The sequence below is a fragment of the Anas platyrhynchos genome, chromosome 35, assembly GCF_047663525.1.
Source record: "Anas platyrhynchos isolate ZD024472 breed Pekin duck chromosome 35, IASCAAS_PekinDuck_T2T, whole genome shotgun sequence".
Classification (NCBI taxonomy): Eukaryota; Metazoa; Chordata; class Aves; order Anseriformes; family Anatidae; genus Anas; species Anas platyrhynchos.
The window spans coordinates 2,305,796-2,331,329 of record NC_092623.1 but is presented as its reverse complement, the minus strand read 5'-3'; the positions used below and the strand labels follow the sequence as shown (position 1 = coordinate 2,331,329).

Below are 25,534 nucleotides of genomic sequence, written 5' to 3'. Positions count from 1 at the left end.
TAGCCCTTCCGGCCACACTGTTTCTGATACAAGCCAGGATGCCGTTGGCCTTTGTGGCCACCTGAGCACACTGCTGGCTCATATTCAGCCGACTGTCCACCATCACTCCCAGGTCCTTCTCTGCCAGGCAGCTCTCCAACCACTCATCTCCCAGCCTGTAGCTCTGCTTGGGGTTATTGCGCCCCAGGTGCAGGCCCCGGCACTTGGCCTTGTTGAACTTCATGCAGTTGACCTCAGCCCATCGGTGCAGCCTATCCAGATCCTCCTGCAGAGCCTTCCTATCCTCGAGCAGATTGACACACGCACCTAACTTGGTGTCATCTGCAAACTTACTGAGGGTGCACTCAATGCCCTCATCCAGATCATCGATGAAGATATTAAAGAGGACCGGCCCCAGCACCGAGCCCTGGGGACGCCACTAGTGACCGGCCTCCAACTGGACTTGACTCCATTTACCACGACTCTTTGGGCCTGGCTATCCAGCCAGTTTCTAACCCAACGAAGCGTGCGCCAGGGGCGTGGCCGTGCGGCGGCCACCGGCGAGATGGCGGTGGCGGGGGAAGGTGGCAAATCCTCGGCGTCCTGCGCGCCCTCCGCCCGCGGCCTCGAGCGGCCCAACCCGCTGGTGCGCCTCACCTGCCCCGTGTGCCTCGAGGTGTTCGACAGCCCCGTGCGCGTCACAGGAGTGCTAACTTCATGGAACACCTTCAGAGATGACACCGGTTTTCATACGATACTTTTGTGGTACGTGTTTCTTCATCCTTGGAATACGTGAGCCTGATGACTCTTAAAACCCAGCTTTTTTTATGTAGCCACTACTGTAAAATGTAGTCCTTGCAGATGGTATAATGAGAGAAGTGGAATTACTGTTAAGTCAGAGGAGGAGACAGCTGGTTTTGTGTTGTGTTAACCAATATGGCCCTGGCAGTAAAGAATTTCTGTACCCTTTGTTCATAGGATTATGATGCTGATGAAGATGACATGATGGCACAGGTTTTGATGTGTTCTTTGCGGGATAAATAAAATAAAAAAGAAGACTAATTGTCAAACCAAGCTTCCATGAGAGGGAAATGGCCAGCATTCTTGCACTTCTCCCTGTCCATGCCAAGATGAACTCAGGCATTCAGAAATATGGAAGACTTTAATCTTAGTTTTGAATCCCCGTTTGATCTTTTGGTATCATTCTTGTTTTTTATTAATATGACTATGTTGCTCAACCACGTAAGGCTAATTTTCTTTTTTGTTTCACACAAAGCTTATTTATAGGTCAGTGTGGAGGAGACAGTTCTGCTTTCCTTCACATCTGCCTGTTTTCTGATTGCTTCTGCCAGTTGTGCTAGTTTGACTAAAGCCAGAAATACTCCAAATTGACTGGCATGAGCTAGCTGGTAAATCTCTTCTTCCCCTGATCTTGTTTACATTTCTTAAATGATAGTATGAGAGGTGTCTTTGTGGCTCTTTTCCTTTAGTGAGACCCCTAGGTGCTAACTCACCAGATTAGTTCCTGTTTCAACTGGCCTATGATGCCTGTGATTTCATGATGTTTACCAGTGTTTGAATTCTCACAGGCAGCCTCTCAATTATATGGAAAACATGTCTTCAGTATGTCTTCAAACTGCAACATTCCTTAGCAAAAATGTTTGAAGCTGAGTAAGAAACTAGTTCAAAACACTTTAGTTCTATACCTGATTACGCTTTTGTTCCATACTTTGACCATAATTTCTAGCCTGCCTGGAAAACAGAACTTTGGTGTTAGCTAAAATGCGTAACTTTCAACTGTTACAGCAAATATTAATCATTTGTTGGCCTTACTAAATTGGTGTTTAAAAAATCGGTATTCTAGGAATCTTAAGCCTTATGCTTGTAGGGGAATTCAGAAGCTTTTTCAATATCCGTATCTTATGTAAACTAAAAATTTCATATATATATTCCTAGTTGTTCCATCCCTCAAGGCAAGCTGGTAGCAAAACTTATAACCCGTAGCCCTTGCACAGCACTGCCTTCCGCATTGCAGATTCTAACAAGTATTTTGAATTCCTGTTTTTACTTAAATGTCGCTAAGGTAGCTGAAGCTGTGCTTAGATTGTTTTCCATATACATACAGTATGGAGGTATAGCTTTCAAAGAAAATGTAAAATATAAACAAGTTTGAGTTCATAGACAATGGATACTTGATACTCAGTTGTACACTTTCATTGTAGAGTTTCATTTTTAGGTTAACACTAATTGCACGATCTGTATGCTGAGATCAAGCAGTCTCAGAGACCCGAACAGAACTTGGAAATTGGAGTAGTAGTGCTGAGATGTCTGGTCTCATTGAACTTGGCATGCCTGATTGGAGCAGTGGACCTGCATCACCACAGAACTGAGTACTAATCAATTTATTTGACCAATAAACTTCACACTCTGCAGACTGCAGCATAGCCTTACCCTTAAGAAATGAAACGCACCCCAGCTAAAACATCTTGATTAAACTTTGTGTCCAGCAAGTTTGTGGCTTCTAATATATTTAACTTGGTTTTGGTGTGCTTTCCCTAATGTGGTAAGGCTGGTATAGATTCTCACTGAGGTATCTGCTTGGTGACTGCAATCTTAGTCTTAGGGAAAAAATACATCAGTGTGGGAAAACTACTGTGTTATGGGGTTGGTGATTCCTAATGCTTGGTCTGTGAAGAGATTACAAGGTGCTAGTGGTTGGGTAGGGATTTCTAGGTTCTGGCTATGACAAAGTTTTGTGATAAAGACTGGCCTGAGTCTAGATTTCTGCAACTGTTCTAAGTGCACTTCCACGCAATTCTGACATTCATAGGTATTACAGTTTTGCACCTACATAAAATCTGCTTGATCTTTGGGGAATGGAAAAAAAAAAAAAAAAGGATGATGACCTGTTTAATTTACTGTGAACACGTTAATTTATCCTGAAAACTTGTAACTCAATGCCAAAACAGGTGCTTCTAAACGATAGTTGAAACCAATTTACTAAGCCTGAGATCAGCATGTGGTCTGTGTTAACTTACCTATTTTTTTATGTCTTAAAACGAGTCTTGTCCTTAAAAAGCTTGTCCATTATGACTACTCCTGGAAGAAAGTCATGTGGAATGTAACAAAATTTACTGAACCGGTAAGTAAAACTTGTATTTTTCTATTAGTTCCATTGTTTCAACTCTTCTGACGCTTATGGACAGCATAGATAACAGAGGGGAGATCGTGGTAATCGGAGCTACCAACAGACTGGATTCTATAGATCCTGCTTTACGAAGACCAGGACGCTTTGACAGAGAGTTCCTCTTCAACTTGCTAAATACAGAGGTGAGAACTAAAATTCAACATTAGTGCTACCATGGCAAAGTCCAACTTTATAGGGAAAAAAAATTGACAACTTGAACAAAAGAGTGGTATGTAGAGACACCGCCTTGTTCCATGGAGGGCAAATCTGGTACTGGATATATATGGTCAGGATGATACCACCAAGTAGTTAGTTCTATAACCAAACCTTTCATTCCCAAAGTTGTACCTGTTTACTTAATTATTTAGTCCACTTGGGCGCTTTCATCATGAAGTTGTGTTTTTGGTCTCAATCCTTCACTTATGAATGAATAGGGGACGTGTTTGCATTTGATTGTGCCCCGGATCAGTGATAGTAGTTTGAGTCATAATTTTGTCTTTTTTTTTTCTTACTAGGAAATTAAGAAAGAAATCTCAGCCTTCTGGTCCGACACGTAGTCTTCAACATACTTAATTTTTACGCTCCAGAGGCTTTTGTTGCACACTGCTCTGTTATTTGTAAGCAATTTAGTAAATAGTATCTCATATAGGGATATAAAATCTAATATATACGTATTTTAAGATATTTTAAATTTATTTGACCTTTCGTAAATATATTTAAGTACTTTTATTTGATATTTTTGTTCTATATATGTAGCTCTCTATTTATTATCCTATATATATAGGATCATAGAGAAGTGAGAAACAAAGGAAAGAAACCAAAGGCACCTTCCCCCCCATCCACCCTCTTCCACCTCCTCCCCCCGAGCGGGGGGAGGGGTGTCCCATTGAGAGCTCTTGGAGCACCCATCCCTCTGGGTTGATCCCTGGCTGCTCTGACCCTACTTCAGTGCCACTCACAGGCAGCACAGGGCAGGAAGGGTGCCGGCCTCCCTTGGGGGAACCGGGGGCTGCCCACTGAGGTCTTCTGGCAGCCCCGTATCCCACGGGGCAGCTGCTCGCCAAGCCTCGGGGCTTCTGGAAGGTGGAAGGCAGTCCTCATGGCAGGGACCAAAGCCCCGCAGCGCTGCGTCCTCCTCCCTGAGCCCCTCAAGGTCCTGCTGCTGGCTGTGGGTCTCCCCTCTCACACTCCTGGGGCAGTTGGTGGGATGGCTCCTCCTTTGCCACACTTGTGAGAATAGGCAGCTACGATGGGAGGCTTTGGATGCTCTTCATTATCTCTTCCAATTCATCCAGACAAACAGTAAGAGAAGCTGTGTTGGGCTGCCCTCCCCTCCAGCCGAGAGGCTCCCCCCCAAAAAAATGGGACTGGCTGGATACCCCTGGTGGGGTGGGGGGTAAAAGCAAAGGGTAAAAAGGGGGGGGGAGGAGGAAAGGAGGAAATAGGGTACAAGTGGTAGGGTAAAAAGAGGGGGTATGAGGGGAAGGGCAGACGGACTGGGGGCAAAAAGGGGGAGGGGGGCTAGAGGGGGCACTGGGGCTCCACCGGCCCTTCTGACCTGGACCAGCTCTGCTGGCGCTGCCGAGCTGTGCCGCCCGATGCCCGGTGCCCTCCCGGTTGTGCTCTGCAGGATCTGCTGGAAGAGGAGCCCTTGGACGTTCTGCACACAGCGGTGCAGCAGCAAGCCATGCTTGCACTTGGCCACTTGAGGTACGTGCCCAGCCCCTGCTCTGGCCCTGGGCCTGGCTTCCAGGCTTCCCCTGTCTAGGCAGCAGCCTGGCAGTGCCAGCCGCGGGGCCGCTGCTCGCCAAGCCTCGGGGCTTCTGGAAGGTGGAAGGCAGTCCCCATGGCAGGGACCGAGGCCCCACAGTGCTGCGTCCTCCTCCCTGAGGCCCTGCTCCCAGCACCGTGACAACGAGGCCCCTTGCTTTCTTTGCAGCTATGTCAACTTAGCACTGGATGGCAGAAAGAAGAGCATCCTGCTCACCTGTTTCAACAGTGTCTTCTTGCTGCCCTCACACGAGCGTTTGGAGGGCCAGAGCCCCGTCTGCTACTTGAAGGTATGCTCTGGGAGAGCTCTTGGAGCACCCATCCCTCTGGGTTGATCCCTGGCTGCTCTGTGCTGAGATCTGTGCAGATCCTGGCAGAGGGAGAGGGACTGGAGATCCACTGCCACCCCTTTGTTGTCCTTGCAGACCCTGGACGCCATGGACCGCATGCTGAGGCTCTTCATAAGAAATTCTCCCACCTCCGGCTTCACTGAGCTGCAGGACATCTTGCAGGTCTGCCACTTGCCAAGAGCAGTGTTCCCAGGGGCGCTTCCTCACCCAGAGGGAATTCAGCATCCACTGCGGAACGGACAGACCCTACTTCAGTGCCACGCACAGGCAGCACAGGGCAGGAAGGGTGCCCGCCTCCCTTGGGAGAACTAGGGGCTGCCCACTGAGGTCTTCTGGCAGCCCCGTATCCCACGGGGCTGCTGCTTGCCGAGCCTCAGGGCTTCTGGAAGGTGGAAGGCAGTCCTCATGGCAGGGACCGAAACCCCGCAGCGCTGCGTCCTCCTCCCTGAGCCCCGCACAGCCCTGAGCCTCTCGAGGTCCTGCTGCTGGCCGTGGGTCTCCCCTCTCACACTCCCCGTTGGTCTCTCTGCCACCCGGCTGCCAGGATAAAGACCTGAAGATGAAGTTCCTAAGGAGCATCAGCAGCGTGTGCAGAACTGCCAGAAACTGCGGCCTGTGGTGCGGCCTCGATGCCTTCTGCAACAAATATGAGCTGGCAGAGCATATTAAGGTGATGCGACACCCACTGGAGGCTCTGGGAGGGGTGCAAGGGCAGGCTGTGGGGACGGGACTCTCGAGGGCTTTGGCGGGGGCCTCCTCCCTGAGGCCCTGAGCCCCTGGAGGCTTTGGTCCTGCTGCCGGCCATGGGTCTCTCTACCGCCGTAGCCCTGCTCCATGGCGGCCGCCCTCCGCCCGCGGCACCGCTCCGCCCCCCGGGCGCTCAGTGCGCAGCCGCGCGGCGCCCGCCTCCCATTGGGCCCCGCCGGCCCCTTCGGCCCGCCCACGAAGCGCTGCTATTGGCCGCCATCCGCGTCGGCCGCTATTGGCTGAGCTCGCCCAGAGGCCCTGATCCCATTGGAGCGCGCGGCCCGCCCCTCGCCAGCTTCCCCGCGATCCGATTGGTGGAGGAGCCTCCTGCGGTCCCGCCCCTTCGGCCCTTCTGTGGTCACGCCTCTCCGCTGTCAATCACAGCCGGACCCGATTCTGAGTGGGCAGCGGCGCGGGGCGCATTGTGGGGGCCGGAGCAGAGCGGTCGCCATGGAGACGGGGCCTGGTCCCGCTCTGCGAGCCTGACCCCCGGCCCCTGAGCTCTTCTTGACCTTTACCAGTGACCCCGGCCCCAAATGAGACCCCCCAAGGCGTCCCCATTGACTCCCCAGTCAGTAGGATTGGAAAGGACGAATGTTTATTCAGCGCAGGGCAGAGCGGGGGATAGTCCCACCAAAGACGTGTGCACCCGACGTGGCAACTTGCCTTGCTTATCTGCAGCAAAGAGTTACATGGGCCTGAAGTTTCACAACGCGCCCGTACATATTCATAGCCTGTCCCCGCTTCGTCTTAAAATTAGTCCCAAGCAGTCATTTCCGGAAACTCCTCCCATTTGCGCTTGCGCAGTGTGTCTTGGTGGCACACACGTGGTGGCACGCACCACGGTTAGCAAAGACACTGAGTAGCATCCGAGCTTAATGCCGTCAGCGCTCTATCTCGACTCGATGAGATTCCCCCACCTCCCTCTCTCCAAGCTGCCCCTGTGCCCCTGCAGGGGACACCCGGCCCCTGAGTCGGCAGCGGGTCACAGAAGGGCCCTTTGTGACATCATCTGGGCACTCCCCACTGCTGCGTATAAAAGCCAGAGCAGCCAGCCCCGGCCACCCAGTGTCCGGCACGGCTGTGACGGGACAGGGCAGGAGCACGAGGCTGCGGAGCAGTCCCCGAGCATAGCCCGCGTCTTCATACAGCGCCGAGCCATTTCTGTTAGATTGCCTCTTCTCTACCCTCAGCCCGTAGCATGGAGGAGAGACGACCACCCAGTAGCCCCATGCTGGCCTGGGTGGAGGCCGAGGCTCGTCAGGAGAACACAGCTCCCAGTGAACACCATGAGCACGTCATGGAGCTGCTGTTGAACGGTGAGCGAGGGCTCCCGTCAGGGGGAGCAGGGCTGGGGCTAGGGAGCGGGGGGGCCAGCAAGAACACCCTGCTCAGCGTCAGGACCAGCATGGCAGCCCAGCCCCTGGACACCCCCAGGGAGGTTGTGCCAGGGGAGCAAGCACGGGGCTGGAGGGAGGCCAGAGCTCCTTCCTCTCCTCCCTCCTGCCTTTGGCCACCCTCTACAACCCTCCTTCTTCTCCTGCCTTCTTAGAAGCTGGCAGCTTAGCTGTCTACAAGAAAGAAGAGGAGAGCTTGTACAGCATTCTTTCCTTCGTCAGCAGCACGCAACAGGTAGGTGTGGCCTTGCCATGGTGGCTGTGCCTGTGTCTCCTGAGGGTCGCACAGCTCTGCTGCCAGGATGCTGGCGGGCTGCTGGCGAGGCAGAGCTGCCGCCCTCCAGGAGCCCCACACAGCCCTGAGCCCCTCGAGGCTTTGGTCCTGCTGCCGGCCATGGGTCTCCCCTCTCACACTCCCCGTTGGTCTCTCAGCCACCCGGCTGCCAGGATAAAGACCTGAAGATGAAGTTCCTAAGGAGCATCATCAGCGTGTGCAGAAGTGCCAGAAACTGCGACCTGTGGTGCGGCCTTGATGCCTTCTGCAACAAATACGAGCTGGCAGAGCATATTAAGGTGATGGGAAACCCCCTGGTGGCTCTGGGAGGGGTGCAAGGGCAGGCTGTGGGGACGGGACTCTCGAGGGCTTTGGCGGGGGCAAGCGCTGCGTGGACACTCAGCTGCCCCTGACGGCCTTGGGGCCATTGAGAAGCCCCGCCAGCAGAGAGCTCAGCAGCAGGGAGGTGGCAGGGCGGCCCTCTGGGTGCCACAGCTGGCTGGGGGCACTGGGGCTCCACCGGCCCTTCTGACCTGGACCAGCTCTGCTGGCGCTGCCGAGCTGTGCCGCCCGATGCCCGGTGCCATCCCGGTTGTGCTCTGCAGGTGCTGCTGGATGAGGAGCCCTTGGACGTTCTGCACACAGCGGTGCAGCAGCAAGCCATGCTTGCACTTGGCCACTTGAGGTACGTGCCCAGCCCCTGCTCTGGCCCTGGGCCTGGCTTCCAGGCTTCCCCTGTCTAGGCAGCAGCCTGGCAGTGCCAGCCGCGGGGCCGCTGCTCGCCAAGCCTCGGGGCTTCTGGAAGGTGGAAGGCAGTCCCCATGGCAGGGACCGAGGCCCCGCAGTGCTGCGTCCTCCTCCCTGAGGCCCTGCTCCCAGCACCGTGACAACGAGGCCCCTTGCTTTCTTTGCAGCTATGTCAACTCAGTGCTGGAGGGCAAGAAGAAGAGCATCCTGCTCACCTGTTTCAACAGTGTCTTCTTGCTGCCCTCACACGAGTATTTGGAATGCCAGAGCCGCATCTACTACTTGAGGGTATGCTCTGGGAGAGCTCTTGGAGCACCCATCCCTCTGGGTTGATCCCTGGCTGCTCTGTGCTGAGATCTGTGCAGATCCTGGCAGAGGGAGAGGGACTGGAGATCCACTGCCACCCCTTTGTTGTCCTTGCAGACCCTGGACGCCATGGACCGCATGCTGAGGCTGTTCATCAGAAATTCTCCCACCTCCGGCTTCACTGAGCTGCAGGACATCTTGCAGGTCTGCCACTTGCCAAGAGCAGTGTTCCCAGGGGCGCTTCCTCACCCAGAGGGAATTCAGCATCCACTGCGGAACGGACAGACCCTACTTCAGTGCCAATGCACAGGCAGCACAGGGCAGGAAGGGTGCCCGCCTCCCTTGGGGGAACCGGGGGCTGCCCACTGAGGTCTTCTGGCAGCCCCGTATCCCCTGGCTGCAGACCTTTCCCCTCCACAGACTCCTCCTGTGTCGGAGAAAAGCCTTGCCCATGGCACTCCTGGGCTTCCTTTGCGTCTACACAGCGGCAGGAACTGGACCCCTCTTCCCAGGCACTGCACTGGTCACCACTGGTGCTGCTGCTGTCCACCTGCCTCCCTGTCCGTGGTGCTTTCCTCCCGAGATCGGAGTGCTGCGGGAGCCCAGCACTGATGCTCCTGCTTTAGCGGGCATCAGCTCCCAGGGCAGACCAGCACTTTCTCCCCTCACAGATTCTGCTGCCCTTTGCCAACTCCGACAGCGAAGCCATTTGCGAGAGGGCCGTGGGGAGGGCCGCGAAGCTGACCAGCTGGCTAGCCACACGCTTCTCACCGGAGGTAAGGAGCCACGCACCCCTCCAGCCAGCCCACCTCCCCTTCCCCGCAGACCACATCAGCCTGCAGCTCAGGGGTGCTGCCAAGGCAAGCCCGGCTACAGACCCTCAGCTAGGGCTCAGCCCTGAAGCAAGGGCCTTCAGCCCTCCTTTGCCCATGGACCCCGAGTGGGGGATGTTCCCAGTCCCTGAGAGCACTCTTGGGAGCCAGCTCTGCCCCCCGTCCTGTGCAGGCCTCAAGCGCCCAGGGAGCACGGTGGGAGAGCAGGCATGGCCAAGGCCGCTGACTCACCTGGGAGCCAGCCCTGGGCACACTCTTGGCTCCAGGACTTTGGCCCCAGCTGCCTCCCACAGCACTTCCCTCCTCTCTCTCTCGCCCAGGACCACAGCGCTGATGGAGGATACACTGAGTGCAATGTGCCGCTCCTGGGACAGTTGGTGGGATGGCTCCTCCTTTGCCACACTTGCGAGAACAGGCAGATACGATGGGAGGCTTTGGATGCTCTTTATTACCTCTACCAATTCATCCAGAAAAACAGTAAGAGAAGCTGTGTTGGGCTTCCTTCCCCTCCAGACACAGGCACTGCCTGAGGCACTTGCTTCTTCTCCTAAGTAGTGCCATGGAGCGCTCTTGTGGAGACCTCTAGAGCGGTCTTCCTAGAGAGAGGATCCCTGTATGTCCCCCTCGTATCCCTGCACTACAGCGCTCCAGCCCTTCGAGCCACCCCCCACACCTCAGTTAGGCCAATAGCGTTTTAGTTGTGCGATTTGCACGCAGGGCTCTCGTTCCTTTGCGTGTCCCAGGCTGGGAGCATTTGCATGTGTACCCCTGAGGCACACGTCAGCCCTTGCTCTCTTGCCATCTCCGTTGCTCCCATCAGCTGTCTGCCTTTGCTTTCCATCTCTGTCCAACACTGCCTCCCTGGGCTCTGCAGCATCTCCGCCCTCCTCAGCCATTCCTACTCAAAAGCTCTTTTCACCACTTGGTAAGCCTCCTAACAAAAGTGGCTTGTCCTTGTGAATCTTCTTCTTTTTGTCCCCCTCCGCTGCCGCCGTGTTTAGGAAGAACAGCGCCAGAAGCTAGTCAACAGCCTCAGGGGAAAGCTGAGGCCATACCGAGGCTTCCTTTACCCACTGCCACGGACATTGCCACGGTAATGAGTTCCTCCCTTCCTGGCACACTTGTCCCAGCAGCAGCAGGAGACTTGTGGGAACACAGGGCTCCAGCATCAGTGCGGCTGGTGTGGCCTCGCTGTTCTGGCCCGCGCGGTCCTGCTGTCCCTGAGTAGGGCCTTTCCATAGGCCTCCCAGCAGCAGTTTCTCCTGGCCCTCCTGGCCACCAGCAAGCCCCGCATATCTCCAGGGCCAGCACCCTGGGCCCGTGCCTCCAACCCTGGTCCCTCACCCCGAGGGCTCTTCTCAGCCCCCACCACGCAGGGACTGCAGCCCCTGCTTCCTGCTTTCCCGTGGGCACTGCTGCCAGCACGCTCAGGCATCTGTCTCCAGAGCTGCTCTCACCGCTCAGTTCTGCAGCACCATCGGGGCACTTGCTGCAACGTGTCTTACGTCCCTTCCTCCTTGCAGAACTTTGGAAAATACCTCCAGCAGTCTCAGAGGACAGACGTCATCCTCAAGGTCATTGAAGCCCTGAGAGACTCCAACACATACGACAAGCAGGAGGTCAGCGGTGTGCTGGACATGGCCATCGAAGACCCTGCCTCCTGGCTGACCGACGTAAGTGGCCTGCAGTTGGATTGCCCTGCCCGTTAGCCCATGTCAGGCCCCGCTTCCTCCCTCCCACGTCCAGCCCTCTCAGGCACCGCAGGCAATCCCTGGAAGCCATCCCAGAGCCATGGGAAGGGCAGTTGTGTGAGTAGTGGCTGAAAGTACGTCTGCACTCCACTTTTGCCTCTCCAGGTGCCAGAGATCGTGAGGTGCATCTACAGACACGTGGAGTGCATCAACACGGCATCAGCCCGGCGCAGCCTGGACAGCCTCATCCTCTGTCTGGCCAACCAGCGGCCAAGGGAGGTGGCCAGCACCCTGCTGCAGATGTGGCCATCATCTGACAGGCATGCCAACCTTCAGGTCTTCTTGTATGGGAGGGGAGGGGACAGGAGACTTTCCGCCTGACACATCCACAGCAAACTCCAGGGCCCTGCTCTGCGTTTCCAGAGCAGGGCCCTCCACGCCGCCATGCTTTCCAGCCGTGGTTCCTTGGCCACAGCCAGGGCAGCCAGAGCTGAGCAAGCCAGCCAGGATCCCTGCCACCACAGGGAACGTCATCTCTGCCCTCTCCTGCTTGCCTGGACAAGGCTCCCAGGGCACCCCAAGGGAGGGGGGCGGCAGGGCCAGGGCTGCAGGACAGCCTGGGGCCTGCAGGGCCTGTGCAGGCCACGGCGCTGGGGCGGAGTGTGCCCTGCTGACTGAGTGCTCCGTCCTTGCAGCGCTGCCCTGGCCATGTGGGAAACCATGTTCTCCCAGAAGCAGACGATGGAGAATGTCCTGAGGGAGACACTTGGCGTGCTCCAGGAGCAGAAGCTGCGCGGGCTCCCGGGCTTCATCCCAGAGGACAACTGCATCCCTCACTTGGCGGTGAGTTACTGGACGAGGCCTTGCTCCTCTTCAGGGCCGTGTGTGTGCCTCTGCCCATCTACCCCCAAACTGGCAGCTCCTTCAGGACGTCCGTGCGGGAGGAGCAGGCAAAGAAAGGCTGCTGGGTGCTGCCAGGCACAGGGCACTCAGGGGCCCTGCGGCCCTCCACAGCCACAGCTGCCCCTGGCCTGAGGCGCCGGGAGAGCCAGGAGCTGCCTGCAGCCCTGCAGGCTCCGACAGTCTCTCAATGCTGTGTTCCTTTCAGCTGCTGGCCCACCCAGATGTTGGAGAAGACGACTCGGAGGCCCTGCGCCACCTCCAGAGGCTCTTGAAGCATCCCAACCGAGTGACGTACTCGGTGGTGCTCAGCGCTCTCCTCCCAGCGTCAGAGACACCTGTCACGGTGAGCAGGGCACACTACTGTGAAGGCCGGTGGGCCTTTGTCCTGAAGGTATCATGGCCTGCTCCCGGCCAGCTGGGAGGGCTCTGCTCTGCCCGCAGCTCTGTGGCGCAGAAGAAATGGCCAAGAAATGAGCTGGCCATGGAGGGGCCCAGCGGCTCTCTGGGGAGCTTTCCATGCATGCCGTGTACCTTTTGGAGCGGGTCCAAAAAGGGGGCACAGAGTCTTTGCTCAGCTGCCCTCCTTTTCCTACCCTTGCTCCCCTCACATACGCAAGGGCTGCCCATGGCCATCGCCTGTCTGGTGGCTGCTGCCCGGTGCGACTCTCGTGCTGCCTCTGCGCGAGCAAGATGGCAGCCTGGTGCTCTGGCACCACAGGCTTCTGGCCAGGGTGGCCTTTCATCGTTTCACCAAATGGAAACTCTGTCCTTCCTCCAGGCAAGAAAACTTCCCGTGCTGCTGCCAGGCATCATTCAGGGCCTGCACGTTGCCAGGGCTGACACCAAGATGAAGGCCCTGCTTCTCATCGGAAACGTGATGGATCACGTGAAGAGGAAGCAGGCCAGCTCCATCGCTCTGCAAGTGGCTGGGGACATCCTGCCACTGTTTAACGATGTAAGGCTGCTGCAGGACCTGAGCCCACAGATGGGCACTCTCATGACAGCTGCCCCCCGTGAAGGAGGCCTCTTACTTTCCCTCTAGTGGGGCTGCGTCCTTTCAGTGTGGCTACAGATCTGGCCACAGCTCCTCTGAGCACACTCTGATTCTGTAGCACCTCCGTTCACGTCAGCCACCCTAACGCCCCTGCTCACCGCGGGCAGGGAGCAGCTCTTGCTGAAGTCTTCCTCTCTTCCTCCCTACCAGGAGTGCAGCCAGCTGCAAGAGCTCTCCATCTGCCTCTACAACAAAGTGATGCAGGCTGCGTTGTGGTACCACAAGAGGCAGCTGAAGAAGGTTGTGCAGAGGGGCCTGCTCCCACTCTTTTTTCACCTTAGTGACCAGACCCAGAGCGTGGCCAAGGTGCGTATGGCATACCTGACTAGAGGGACTAGCAGACTGACACCACAGGGGTTGCCTGGGTGTCCGGGGCCAGGGCTGAAGGTAATCGGGCACTTGGCATGTGTGTCCCTTCGGGGTGCAGCTGCCTGTGTCATGGAGAATGGGGGCACAGCTCCCCTCCTTCCTTATGCCAAACGCAGTTCACACTCACCCCCCACTGCATTATCCCACCGGGGGCTGGGAAAGGCCTGCAGCCCTGCCAAGAGGTGGGCGTTGCCAGGTCCCCTTCCCTGGGCTCTGGTGCCATCTCTCAGCCTCTGCTGCTCTGCAGGCCTCCCTGGAAGCCCTTGTCACCGCTGCAGACTTCCTGAAGCAGGGAAAACTCAAGCACCTGGTGCAGACAGAGCAGACCTGGAAGATCGCAGAGTACTTGGTAAAGACAACAGCTCTCTCCATACCTCAAAACCCCAGCCCCACAGGGCTCGTGGCTGGGAGATGGGAATGGCCTGAGGGGAAGGGGGGGTGTTGGCAGGAGGGGGTGGTCTGTCCAGCCGGGCAGGGTCTGCAAGCCCTGTAACCTTGCGCTCTCTCCAGCTCGTGCAGGACAAGGGAAAGGTGGAGAAATACCTGCAGCAGAGCCTGCCGTACCTGCAGCACACTCAGGTCGCCTTGCGGGAGGCAGCCGTCAGGTTCATCGGTGAGCCACAGCCCCCGGGGTCCCTCTTTTGTCAGCCTTTAGCAGCCCCAGTGTCCCTAGAGTCCCCCCCGGGACTGGGTCCCCATGCAAGTGGGCCTGGGGGCAGCCTTGCAGGCTTCTGACAGCAGCTTTGTGCCTAGGTCTTGCCGCGCAGCACTGCAAGGACCAGAGCGAGATGAAGATCCATGAAATCTGCAGCAGTGAGTGAGGGCAGCGGGGGGTGGGTCCACGACCGGTGGGGCAGGGGGCATTCACCTTTCTCAGAGGGAAGGGAGAAAGTTTGTATGGCCAAAGGCTCGGCTGGGGTTGAAGCTGGCCAGTACTGCGCTGGCTAAGAAAAAGGGCTTTTCTGGAGTATGTTAACAGCAAAACACATCTGTCTACAACTTCCTTGTGACGGGGAGCAGAGAGGGAGGCACCGAGCTCTCCTCTCAGGCGACCGGTGATAGGAGGCGAGGGAGTGGCTTAAAGCCGGGTCAGGGGATGTTCAGATCAGATTTTGGGGAAAAGTTCCTCCCTGAGAGGGTGGTTGGGCACTGAAGCAGGCTCCCCAGGCAAGCAGGCATGGTGCCCGAGCTCGCGGGTGTTCAAGAAGCATTTGGACAAAGCTGTTGGATATGTGGTGTTAAGTCCTGTGCCGTCCAGTGTGCAGTCAGGAGTTGGGCTCAGTGATCCCTTCCAACGCAGGATAGTTAATGATTCTCTGACTCTAACCCCTTGGTCCCTCTGTGTCTTTGCGGGAAGTGACGGGTGGAGGGGTGGCAGGCTCTGCCCGCAGTCTCTGCAGACAGGTGGGTTTAATTTCTGCTCTGTTTCTCTCCATTGCAGTCCTCCGGTCCTTGCAGAATGACGAGGAGGAAAGTGTTGTGTCTCTGGCCACTCAGACCATCTACATCCTGACACGTCCAAGGGAGCAGCTGACATCGAGCTGGTGCCGGCGGGCACTGTGCTGCTGCCTCTCCTAAGCCAGGGAGAGGCACAAAACCTTCAAACGCCTGCATTCCATTAAAATTCCAACACCACGTGCAGGGCCGTGGAATCCTTTGCATGGTGTGCTGAGCATTCCAGCCTCTACCGTAGTGGGCAGCTGTAAGGGTTTTAGGTGGTGTGGTGGGGAATGGCTTAGGGGCGGTGGCTTATGGAAAACGGACTCCACAATCCATAAGATTGTAAAGTAGGTGTGTTTATTCAGCGCTGGGCGGCACGGGGGTAGTCCCCCTGTGAGAAACAAAGTTGTGTTTTTGCAGTACAGAACTAATTTTCTGTATTGCAAGGTAGTTGTGTAGTCATAACAAGGAGAAATGCTAAGTAGATGAGTGGACGGTAGAAGGCCTCGCTGTTCCAAAATAAGTTGTAAGCTTGAGACAAACAGGATGAGCAGTATGAGAACAGTAAAACAAAGATCACAAGACCTCAACACACAAGAAGGGAGAAATTCAAGGGTTGAAAACAAGAAAAATGGTACATATATGGTATAGAGGAGGGTCAAGCAGCTTGTGAACCTGTAGTACTCTGCCAATGAGGAAACAGGGGAGGTGATCAGGCGTCGGGTAATAGGGCATAAAAGGTTAGGATTTGTCTACTAAAATGCGCTCCTGATTGACAGGACGCCCGCCCTTGCAATCACGAATAAAATAGCTTCACAGAAGATTCTGTCTGAAGAAAGTTATGTGAGATTTTCCTCACACCACCAAGGTCATGCGCACCTCATGCGGCAACTTGCCTTGCTTATCTGCAGCAAAGAGTTACTAGGCCTGAAGTTCCACAACGCACCTGTACATATTCACAGTCTGTCCCCACTTCGTCTTAAAATTAGTCCCAAGCAGTCATTGCTGGAAACTCCTCCCATCTGCGCTTGCGCAGTGTCTCCTGGTGGTCGTCATCAGGGGTCGTGGGGATGAAGGTTGGTGACTCTTCCTCGACACTGCAAAATAACATCATCTTCCTATCCATAAGCATGCTGTAAATATTACTCACTTGAAGAAGAGCTGCATGCAGAAAAGGCACCTACTACTACATAGATGGCTATACTCTCAAAGATCCTAAAAAAAGCTTCTTGCTTTAGGTAATTTGCACAATGTACCACGGCTAGCAAAGACGCTGAGTAGCATCCTAGCTTAATGCCATCAGCGCTCTATCTGTGCTTGATAAGAGTCTCCTAACTCCCTCTCTCTGTCCCCCCATTTCTATATAGTTAGTGCATTCATTTCATTTCTAAAAGGTAGTAAGTTATTGTATTCTCCTAACTCCCTCTCTCACTGACCACCTCCCTGGTGTAAATGGGAGGAGTTTCCGGAAATGACTGCTTGGGACTAATTTTAAGACGAAGCGGGGACAGGCTATGAATATGTACGGGCGCGTTGTGAAACTTCAGGCCCATGTAACTCTTTGCTGCAGATAAGCAAGGCAAGTTGCCACGTCAGGTAGTCATTGGTGGGATTACCCCCCGTTCTGCCCAGCGCTTACAAGCTTACTGATTGTGGACTCCTTTTTCTTTAAGTCAGCTTGCCTGTGGGCACCGGGCTCCTTTCAGGGTCTGCTGAGGCCCCCGTTTGCTCTCGTGTCTCTTGCCATCCAGCGCATCCCATAGCCCCGGGGAACACCCTTCAGCACCCTGTGGAGCCCTGCCTGTCCCCTTCCGCAACCTTCCGCAAGGGTCAATGTTGAAGATCGACTCCACCTTAAGGGCCATAGTGCCTTTTGTGGCTTCTCTGGTCTCTTTGAAACAATGAGGATAAAACAGAAAAGATGTAACATAGCAAGCTGAAGGGATTGCTGAACTTGATAAATTGTTGTATCGGCCTTGCTTTTGTATATAAGACTCAGTTCTAGCCACAAAATCAAGGCTGAAGAAGAAACATGGTGCCCATGAAATTAGCCTTAATTGAATTAGCCTTTCTTTGCCTGCTCCTCCTGCACGTACGTCCTGGAGGAGCTGTACATTTGGGGGTAGATGGGGAGGGGTGAGGGTTGTCATATTTACCCAGATATTGCCCCTTACATAATCGTATCTCCCTGTCTCTAAGGGGGAAACGGATCCTAGGCCAGGAGCTGGTGGGGCTCATTGAGAGGGCTTTAAACTAGGTAAGACGGGGGACGGGGCTGAAACAAAGCTTGTTAGAGCTGTGCCGGGGGGACAATGGCAAGGCTGGGAGAGAAGGCAATGGCCCAAGTGAAGTGCATCTCCACTAATGCATGCAGCATTGGTAATGGCATGCGTTAATGCCATGAGCGCAGTGTTGTGGGGAAATCCCTGAGTGCGTGCAGCAGGCTTCAGAATTCACTTGCAGAGGCAGGAAATGTCCCCATCCCGCAGCACCGCTGCATCCTGCCAGCGTGCAGGGTTCTTTAGGTGGGTCAGAGTGTATGGGCTGATGCGTTTCCAAGTTGAGAGAGAGAAGCACGTCTTTTTGAGGTAACAACTCGTAGGATCTTTGCGAGTAAAGCCATCTTTGTAGTAGTAGGTGCCTTTACCGCATGCAGCTCTTCTTCAAGTGGGTAATTTTTACAGCGTGCTTATGGATAGTTGTTGTTTTGTTAACAACTTCTTACGTCGTTGTTAACAAATGATGTTATTTTGCGTGTTTTCTCTGTGGTTCTAGGTCCCTTCTGATTTTTGCAGAATTACGGGGCTTCCTGCAATTGTGACCTTATGCCTTCACCTCTATTTCAAATATTATCAAAGTTGCAACATTGGTGGTAAAGTGATGGAGCAGGGTTTAGGGGAAATGTATCATCCAAGTTCCCTGTGCCAGAGTGTATCTGAAAACAACAGCAGTAGGCATGTAAGATGTAGCCTTTTTCAGGGTTGGAGACAGTTTCTTTTGTTTTTGGAGCTTTTTGCTGCTCTTTTGCTGGCTGTAGAGTCTTGTAACCTTCTGGATTTTAAGTGCTTGGAATTCTCTTAATAGGGGGATATTTAGCATCAGTTGCTGGCTAACTTGGTTTTGGGATGTGGTGGCGTATGCTTCTGTTTTGGGGTTATAAGTTAATCTACAAATATAATATTTGTAACCTTTTTGGGTTATATTTTAATCTCTAGATATATCAAGCCATTCTTTGTGAATCCTCTTCAGAAGATAGGCGCAGTATTATCAAGAGACTGAGCAGGGTCACCTTTTTCATCTGTGAAGGATAAGTCTGCAATTACCCGTGCTGGGGCTGCTGTGCATTCATGTCCTGTTGGCATTTGTGGACCTGTAGTGGTTTAACCCGGCTGGCAGCTAAACACCACATAGCGGTTTGCTCACCCTCCCCCCTCCCTCTCTGGGATGGGAGAGAAACGGGAAAGGGAAGCCCGTGAGTTGAGATAAAGACAGTTTATTAAGACAGGAAAATAATAGTAACAATACATGTAATAATAATAACAATGATGATGATAATAGTACTGCTACTAATAATGTGTACAAACAAGTGATGCACAATGCAATTGCTCACCACCTGCTGACCGATGCCCAGCCTAACCCCGAGCAGTCTGGCCCCCATCCCCCAACTAGCCACCCCTATATATTGTTTATCATGACGTCAGATGGTATGGAATACCCCTTTGGCCAGTTTGGGTCACCTGTCCTGGGTCTGTCCCATCCCAGCTCTTGCTACACCCCCAGCCTGCCCATTGGCAGGACAGAGCAAGAGGCTGAGATGTCCTTGGCTTAGTATAAGCACTGCTCTGCAACGATTAAAACATCGGGGTGTTATCAGCACTCTTCTCATCCTAAGCCAAAACATAGCATTCTACCAGCTACTAGGAAGAAAATTAACTTTGTTTTTAACTGAAACCAGGACATCTATCCACCCCTTATTCCATACCATTTATGTCATGCTCAGGTTACACTCTTTTCCATGCATTCTAATTAGTCACCTATAGTAGTCATGGTAGTGATAACATACAGTATTATATAGTAATGAACATGGTACAATTCAATTCATGGGCTATTCTCACCCAGTATTAAATCTCCTTGAGGTACACACCGGACCTCTCCGTTCTTTTGCATCACCCACCAAGTGTATCCAGGTCCCTGAGCGAAAGCAATTCCACGAATGGGTTTGCCTTTTCCTGAGGCAGGAGTAGCCCAGACTGTTTTACCCAGCATATTTCTTACATGCACTACAGGAACTTTATCCCCATCTACAGTACGTAACAGGTGGCCTTTGCCAAATGCGTATCCCAATTTTTGAATGTCCCAGCGCCCATTGCTTTCAATGTAGTCTTTAACAGGCCATTGTATCGTTCAACTTTCCCGGAGGCTGGTGCATGATAGGGGATGTGATACACCCACTCAATACCATGTTCTTTGGCCCAAGTGTCTATAATGTTGTTTCGGAAATGAGTTCCATTGTCTGATTCTATTCTTTCTGGGGTGCCATGTCGCCATAGGACTTGCTTTTCAAGGCCCAGGATAGTGTTCCGGGTGGTGGCATGAGGCACAGGATATGTTTCCAGCCATCCGGTGGTTGCTTCCACCATTGTAAGTATGTGGCGCTTGCCATTGCGAGTTTGAGGGAGTGTGATGTAATCAATCTGCCAGGCCTCTCCATATTTATATTTCAGCCATCATCCTCCATACCAAAGAGGCTTTGACCGTTTGGCTTGCTTGATTGCAGCACATGTTTCACAGTCATGAATAACCTGTGCTATAGCGTCCATGGTCAGGTCCACCCCTCGATCACGAGCCCATCTGTATGTGGCATCTCTACCTTGATGGCCTGAGGTGTCATGGGCCCATCGGGCTATAAATAATTCACCTTTATGCTGCCAATCCAGGTCCACCTGAGCTACTTCAATCTTAGCAGCCTGATCCACTTGCTGGTTGTTTTGATGTTCTTCAGTAGCCTGATTCTTGGGCACATGAGCATCTACGTGGCGTACTTTCACAGCCAGGTTCTCTACCCGAGCAGCAATATCTTGCCACAATGCAGCAGCCCAGATGGGTTTGCCCCTGCGTTGCCAGTTGTTTTGCTTCCATTGCTGTAACCATCCCCACAGGGCATTTGCTACCATCCAAGAATCAGTGTAGAGATAGAGAACTGGCCATTTTTCTCGTTCAGCAATGTCTAAAGCCAGCTGAATGGCTTTCACTTCTGCAAACTGACTCGATTCACCTTCTCCCTCAGCAGCTTCTGCAAATCGCCGTGTAGGACTCCATACAGCAGCCTTCCATCTCCGATGCTTCCCCACAATACGACAGGACCCATCAGTGAACAGGGCATATTTCTTTTCATTCTCCGGTAACTGGTTGTACAGTGGGGCTTCTTCAGCACGACCCACCTCCTCCTCTGATGATATCCCAAAGTATTTGCCTTCTGGCCAGTCCATAATCACTTCCAAGATTCCTGGGTGACTGGGGTTTCCTATTTGAGCCCAGTGAGTAATCAGTGCAACCCACTTGCTCCATGTAGCATCAGTTGCATGATGTGTAGAGGGGACCCTTCCTTTGAACATCCAGCCTAGTACTGGCATTCAAGGTGTTAGGAGGAGCTGCACTTCAGTACCGACCACCTCCGAAGCAGATCGAACTCCTTCATATGCTGCCAATATCTCCTTTTCAGTTGGAGTATAGCGGGCCTCAGATCCTCTGTATCCCCGACTCCAAAACCCCAGGGGCCGACCTCGAGTTTCCCCAGGTTCTTTCTGCCAGAGGCTCCAGGTGGGGCCGTTCTCCCCGGCTGAAGTGTAGAGCACATTCTTTACATCTGGTCCTGTTCGAACTGGCCCAAGGGCTACTGCATGGACTATTTCCTGCTTGATTTGTTCAAAGGCTTGTCGTTGCTCAGGGCCCCATTCAAACTCATTCTTCTTACGGGTTACTTGGTAGAGCGGGTTTACAATCAGACTGTAATTTGGGATGTGCATTCTCCAAAACCCCACAACACCTAGGAAAGTCTGTGTTTCTTTTTTGTTAGTTGGTGGAGACATAGCTGTTATTTTGTTGATCACATCCATTGGGATTTGACGACGCCCATCTTGCCATTTTATTCCTAAAAACTGGATCTCTCGTGCAGGTCCTTTGACTTTATTTTGTTTTATGGCAAAACTGGCTTTCAGAAGGATTTGGACTATTTTCTTCCCTTTCTCGAGAACTTCCTCTGCTGTGTCACCCCACACAATAATGTCATCGATGTACTGCAGGTGTTCAGGAGCTTCCCCCTGCTCCAGAGCAGACTGGATCAGTCCATGGCAAATGGTAGGGATGTGTTTCCACCCCTGGGGCAGCCGATTCCAAGTATATTGGACTCCCCTCCAAGTGAAGGCAAACTGTGGCCTGTACTCTGCTGCTAGAGGGATGGAGAAAAATGCATTAGCGATATCAATTGTGGTGTACCACTTGACTGCCTTCAATTCAAGTTCGTACTGGAGTTCCAGCATGTCCAGCACTGCAGCACTCAGTGGTGGCGTGACTTCGTTCAGGCCACGATAGTCCACTGTTAGTCTCCACTCGCCATTAGACTTTCGCACTGGCCATATGGGACTATTGAAAGGTGAATGAGTCTTGCCGATCACTCCTTGGTTCTCCAATTGACGAATTAGCTTATGGATGGGAACCACAGAGTCTCGGTTAGTGCGATATTGCCGCCGGTGCACAGTTGTGGTAGCGATTGGCACTTGCTGTTCTTCGACCCTCAGCAACCCCACAACAGAAGGGTCCTCTGAGAGACCAGGCAAGGTAGATAATTGTTTAATGCCCTCTGTCTCTAAGGCAGCTATACCAAAAGCCCACCGGAACCTTTTTGGGTCCTTGAAATATCCTCTTCTAAGATAGTCTATGCCAAGAATACACGGAGCATCCGGGCCAGTCACAATGTGGTGCTTTTCCCACTCATTCCCAGTCAGGCTCATTTCAGCCTCCAATACAGTCAACTGCTGAGATCCCCCTGTCACTCCACAAATACAGATGGGCTCTGGCCCTTTATAGCTCTATGGCATTATAGTACATTGTGCAGTGGTGTCTACTAAAGCCTTATACTTCTGTGCGTCTGATGTGCCAGGCCATCGAATCCACACAGTCCAATAAACTCGATTGTCCCTTTCCTCCGCCTGACTGGAGGCAGGGCCCCCCTAATCCTGGTCAGAATCTTCTTTGTTTCTGTGTTTGAAGGACTGTCTGCTGGAAGTTGGAGCAGCAAACTTTTCAGAGAATTCCTTTTTCCCGATTGTTTTCTTTTGCAACTCACGTACCCGTGCCTCTAGGGTCACGGTAGATTTTCCATCCCATTTTCTCATGTCCTCTCCATGGTCTCGTAAGTAAAACCACAGGGTGGCACAGGGTGAGTACCCACCATAGCGTCTTCCTTGTGAAAGAAAATTAACTCTGTTCTAACTGATACCAGGACACTAGTACGGGAGGATACATGACTATCTGGAGGAGTCACAGTCTCATCTGAGTCATCACCCTGTTCCTGTGGTCGAGGGGGAGGCTTAAATACATCTATCAGGTCTTGTTCTGGTCCCTGATGAATTTTACTTGTCTTAGTACACCTCTGCCCGATGCTGCACGCTGAACAACACCATCTCAACTTGCCTTTAAGTCCCTTACTGTTTCCTCGCTCAAGGGCTAACACCATGGGGTCCTGTGGAGGCACAATTCCACAGTCCCTCTGCCACTCTGGGTGATTTCGGAGAGTGAAAAACATGTCTGCATATGCAGCCTCATCCCATTTACTTTCTCTTCTCAGAAACAGCATCAACTGTAATATAGTGTTATAATTAATAGTTCCATTGAGGGGCCACTTCTCTCCATCCTCTAATTTATAAAGTGGCCACCACTGATTGAAATGCTAGAAATGGCTCAGCCTTCAAAATAAGATTAAATAAAAAAAAAATAGGATTTATTGAAAGAATAGAGGTAAGCAAACAGCGCTGGGTGCACCAGGAGTCTCCGCTCCACCAGGACGCACACCAGTTACATCAAGTGTCTGATTTTTATGCTCCTAGACTAATACATATTCATTACTACTTCTAAAAAAAATAGGTTATTATAATTAGCTTCCGGGGTCCAGTCCCTCCTACTGGAGCATGCGCATCAGTCTCTGGTGGTCCCTCTGGGGGTCTCTAGGGGTCTTTCATGCTGAAGGCTCGTAGTCTTCCTCTCCAAGTTTTTTTCTTGTCCTTCCCCTTTGTACTCCTTGGCACCATGTCAAGTTTATACAGCATCCCCTGCAGGTCTTGTCTCCTAGCCATCCTTCAGCTTCTTTTTTTTCTTCTTCTTAATGTCTTGGCCACCTGGCCAGATATCAGAGGACTGCAGAGTATCCCATAACAGTCACTAGTTGTTATCAGTTGTTCTGAAACCCCCAGACATCAAAGACTTCATACAAACACAAATAGCTTTCTTATTGACACTTCATGAGTAATTAAAACATTCCTCACCAGCCGTTCACAGGGACAGTCACACCTATAGCCGTGTTAAATTAATCTCGAAGAAGACAAAAAAAAAGGGCTGCAACTGTTAGAAATAGAAGTTTGGAATAACAAAAGCAAACGGGTTCATAAATTTGAGGAGTATTTTCTGAAGACTTGATAAATGGACTAGAATGAGGGGGAGACTGGGACACACTGCATCTGTGGTTCAAGAATTAAATTGCCAGTGCAGGACCCAGAGGCAGACAGGACTGTTCTTTATTGACACAAATTGTTAAAACATTCCTAACACAATATTTGATAAGAGTTCTTTTACTCTCTGTTCCCCCTTGCCCCACTATATCCCTCCAATGTGTAAGTATACATCCTAAGGGACTTTTCTGTGAGATTTCTTTGCTTTGACTTTGTCCCATTCTAATCTATAGCAGTTAACGTTCCACCGTCCTCTAAGGAGCTGTTTACTAATTTATCCCAATCCCTCCAAAATCCACAGTATATGCAATTAAAATCAGGCAACCGTAAATCAACTGCCTGTAAACAATTACACCAAGGACAGCTGAGCCTGAAAGACCGATAATACACCAGAGCAAATTTAGTTCCCTTTGGCATACACCCCAATAGCAGTCCTTATATTACACTGTATTTACCGATGTTTAAAAGAATACTTTAACAACAAATGTCCAGGCCTTTACAAATACAACATACAATTATTATTCCAATTCGAATTATTCCCCCAGCAGATGCAAACGCTATAACAGTTATCATTAAGGCTCACTTACCCCCCCCCCCGTCTCTTTTCACAATCTTTTAGGAGGTTCCTTGTGGTTCTTGGAACCAGGGTATAATGGCTTATACTCAAAACCCCTTTTGGCCGTTCTATCAGCCCCCAAAAACCCTTTTGGCTGCTCTACCGGCCACCTCCCAGGACACCCTCAGGGTTCATGTCACGTGCTAGACGTCTCCATGAGACTTATCGACCTCCCCGGCAAATTGGCTTAACTTTATTAACATATACCGTTTGTCCGCAACCACAGGATCTTCCTCTATCCCCGTAGTGAGCGGCAGGGAAAGGAGCTACTCTGAGAGAGAAAAAAAGGGGCTCGGGGTGCACCTAGGAGGTCCACTCTACAGTCGATCCCACAACCGAACAGAGTCCTCCTGCCTGGCTTGCCAAACTGACGTGTGGAAAAGACTCCACAGCCATTGGGTTGTTACGTAGTGTACTTTCTTATAGGGCACCGGGAGCACTGGGAATAGCTTCCCTCAAAAAGTGCTCACCTGCCCGGTCATCTCTCACAATTTTATGCACAAACACTGTTACATATTACATGAGCTCTAATACATATTCATTAATTTCCGGAAAAGGCAGACCTCTTCCAAGTACTCATTTCCATACTCCCCACCCTTAGCTCCTTTCGGTTGCGCCTGCGCAATGTATCCTGGTGGTTGTGGGCAGGGGTCTTTCAGGATGAAGGCACCGAGGAAGAGGGGGTTAAGCTCTCTTTGCCTTTGTGGACTTTGACATTCTGTTGGACAGTTTAAGCCTTTTTTGCTTATCTTTGCCTTGTTTCCTGCCACCAAGTTGTTCATTCTTTCTTAACAAGATGTTCATTCTTCCCTCATCCATTAGCCTTGAACGATATCTTCTTTTTACATCTCCTTCTAATCTACATCCCTATAATTAGGATATTTTGAGGTTCTCATCCACATCCCCAATACTTAAGATATTTTACCATATACGTAATGTAGCTAGATACTAATTCAGATAGTTTATTTAACATCTTCCCCATCTCACCCTCCATTAGCAAACAGGACCTGGCAAAGCTCTATGAATGGCTAGTGCTTCTGCAGAGGATGAGGAATTCCCCTACATTATGTCAATTATATGTGGCCTGGGCATTACAACCAATTCAGACAGCGTGGTGTGACGTAATTATTTACCATTATATGGATAAC

At 52.2% G+C, this 25,534-nt stretch overlaps 3 protein-coding genes across 3 annotated transcripts in view; all 3 read left to right on the top strand.

The window, feature by feature from the left end:
- The window catches only part of LOC113841623 (ATPase family AAA domain-containing protein 2-like), a 105,271-nt gene that overhangs the window by 26,493 nt on the left and 53,244 nt on the right, over positions 1-25,534 (top strand). The window lies entirely within an intron of this gene.
- Positions 257-3,900, top strand: LOC140000964 (uncharacterized). The gene is made up of 3 exons (XM_072032081.1): positions 257-744; positions 3,150-3,309; positions 3,682-3,900. The coding sequence occupies exons 1-3, from the start codon at positions 545-547 to the stop codon at positions 3,721-3,723; spliced, it is 402 nt and encodes a 133-aa protein (XP_071888182.1). The 5' UTR covers positions 257-544; the 3' UTR covers positions 3,724-3,900.
- On the top strand, positions 6,417-15,248 carry LOC113841622 (maestro heat-like repeat-containing protein family member 7). The gene is made up of 19 exons (XM_038186047.2): positions 6,417-7,352; positions 7,586-7,665; positions 7,863-8,003; positions 8,310-8,389; positions 8,619-8,739; positions 8,875-8,961; positions 9,429-9,533; positions 9,911-10,067; positions 10,592-10,683; positions 11,114-11,263; positions 11,447-11,601; positions 11,977-12,124; positions 12,390-12,527; positions 12,963-13,139; positions 13,389-13,544; positions 13,855-13,956; positions 14,118-14,220; positions 14,361-14,420; positions 15,049-15,248. Exons 1-19 carry the CDS (start codon positions 7,235-7,237, stop codon positions 15,183-15,185), a joined length of 2,307 nt encoding a protein of 768 aa, XP_038041975.2. The 5' UTR covers positions 6,417-7,234; the 3' UTR covers positions 15,186-15,248.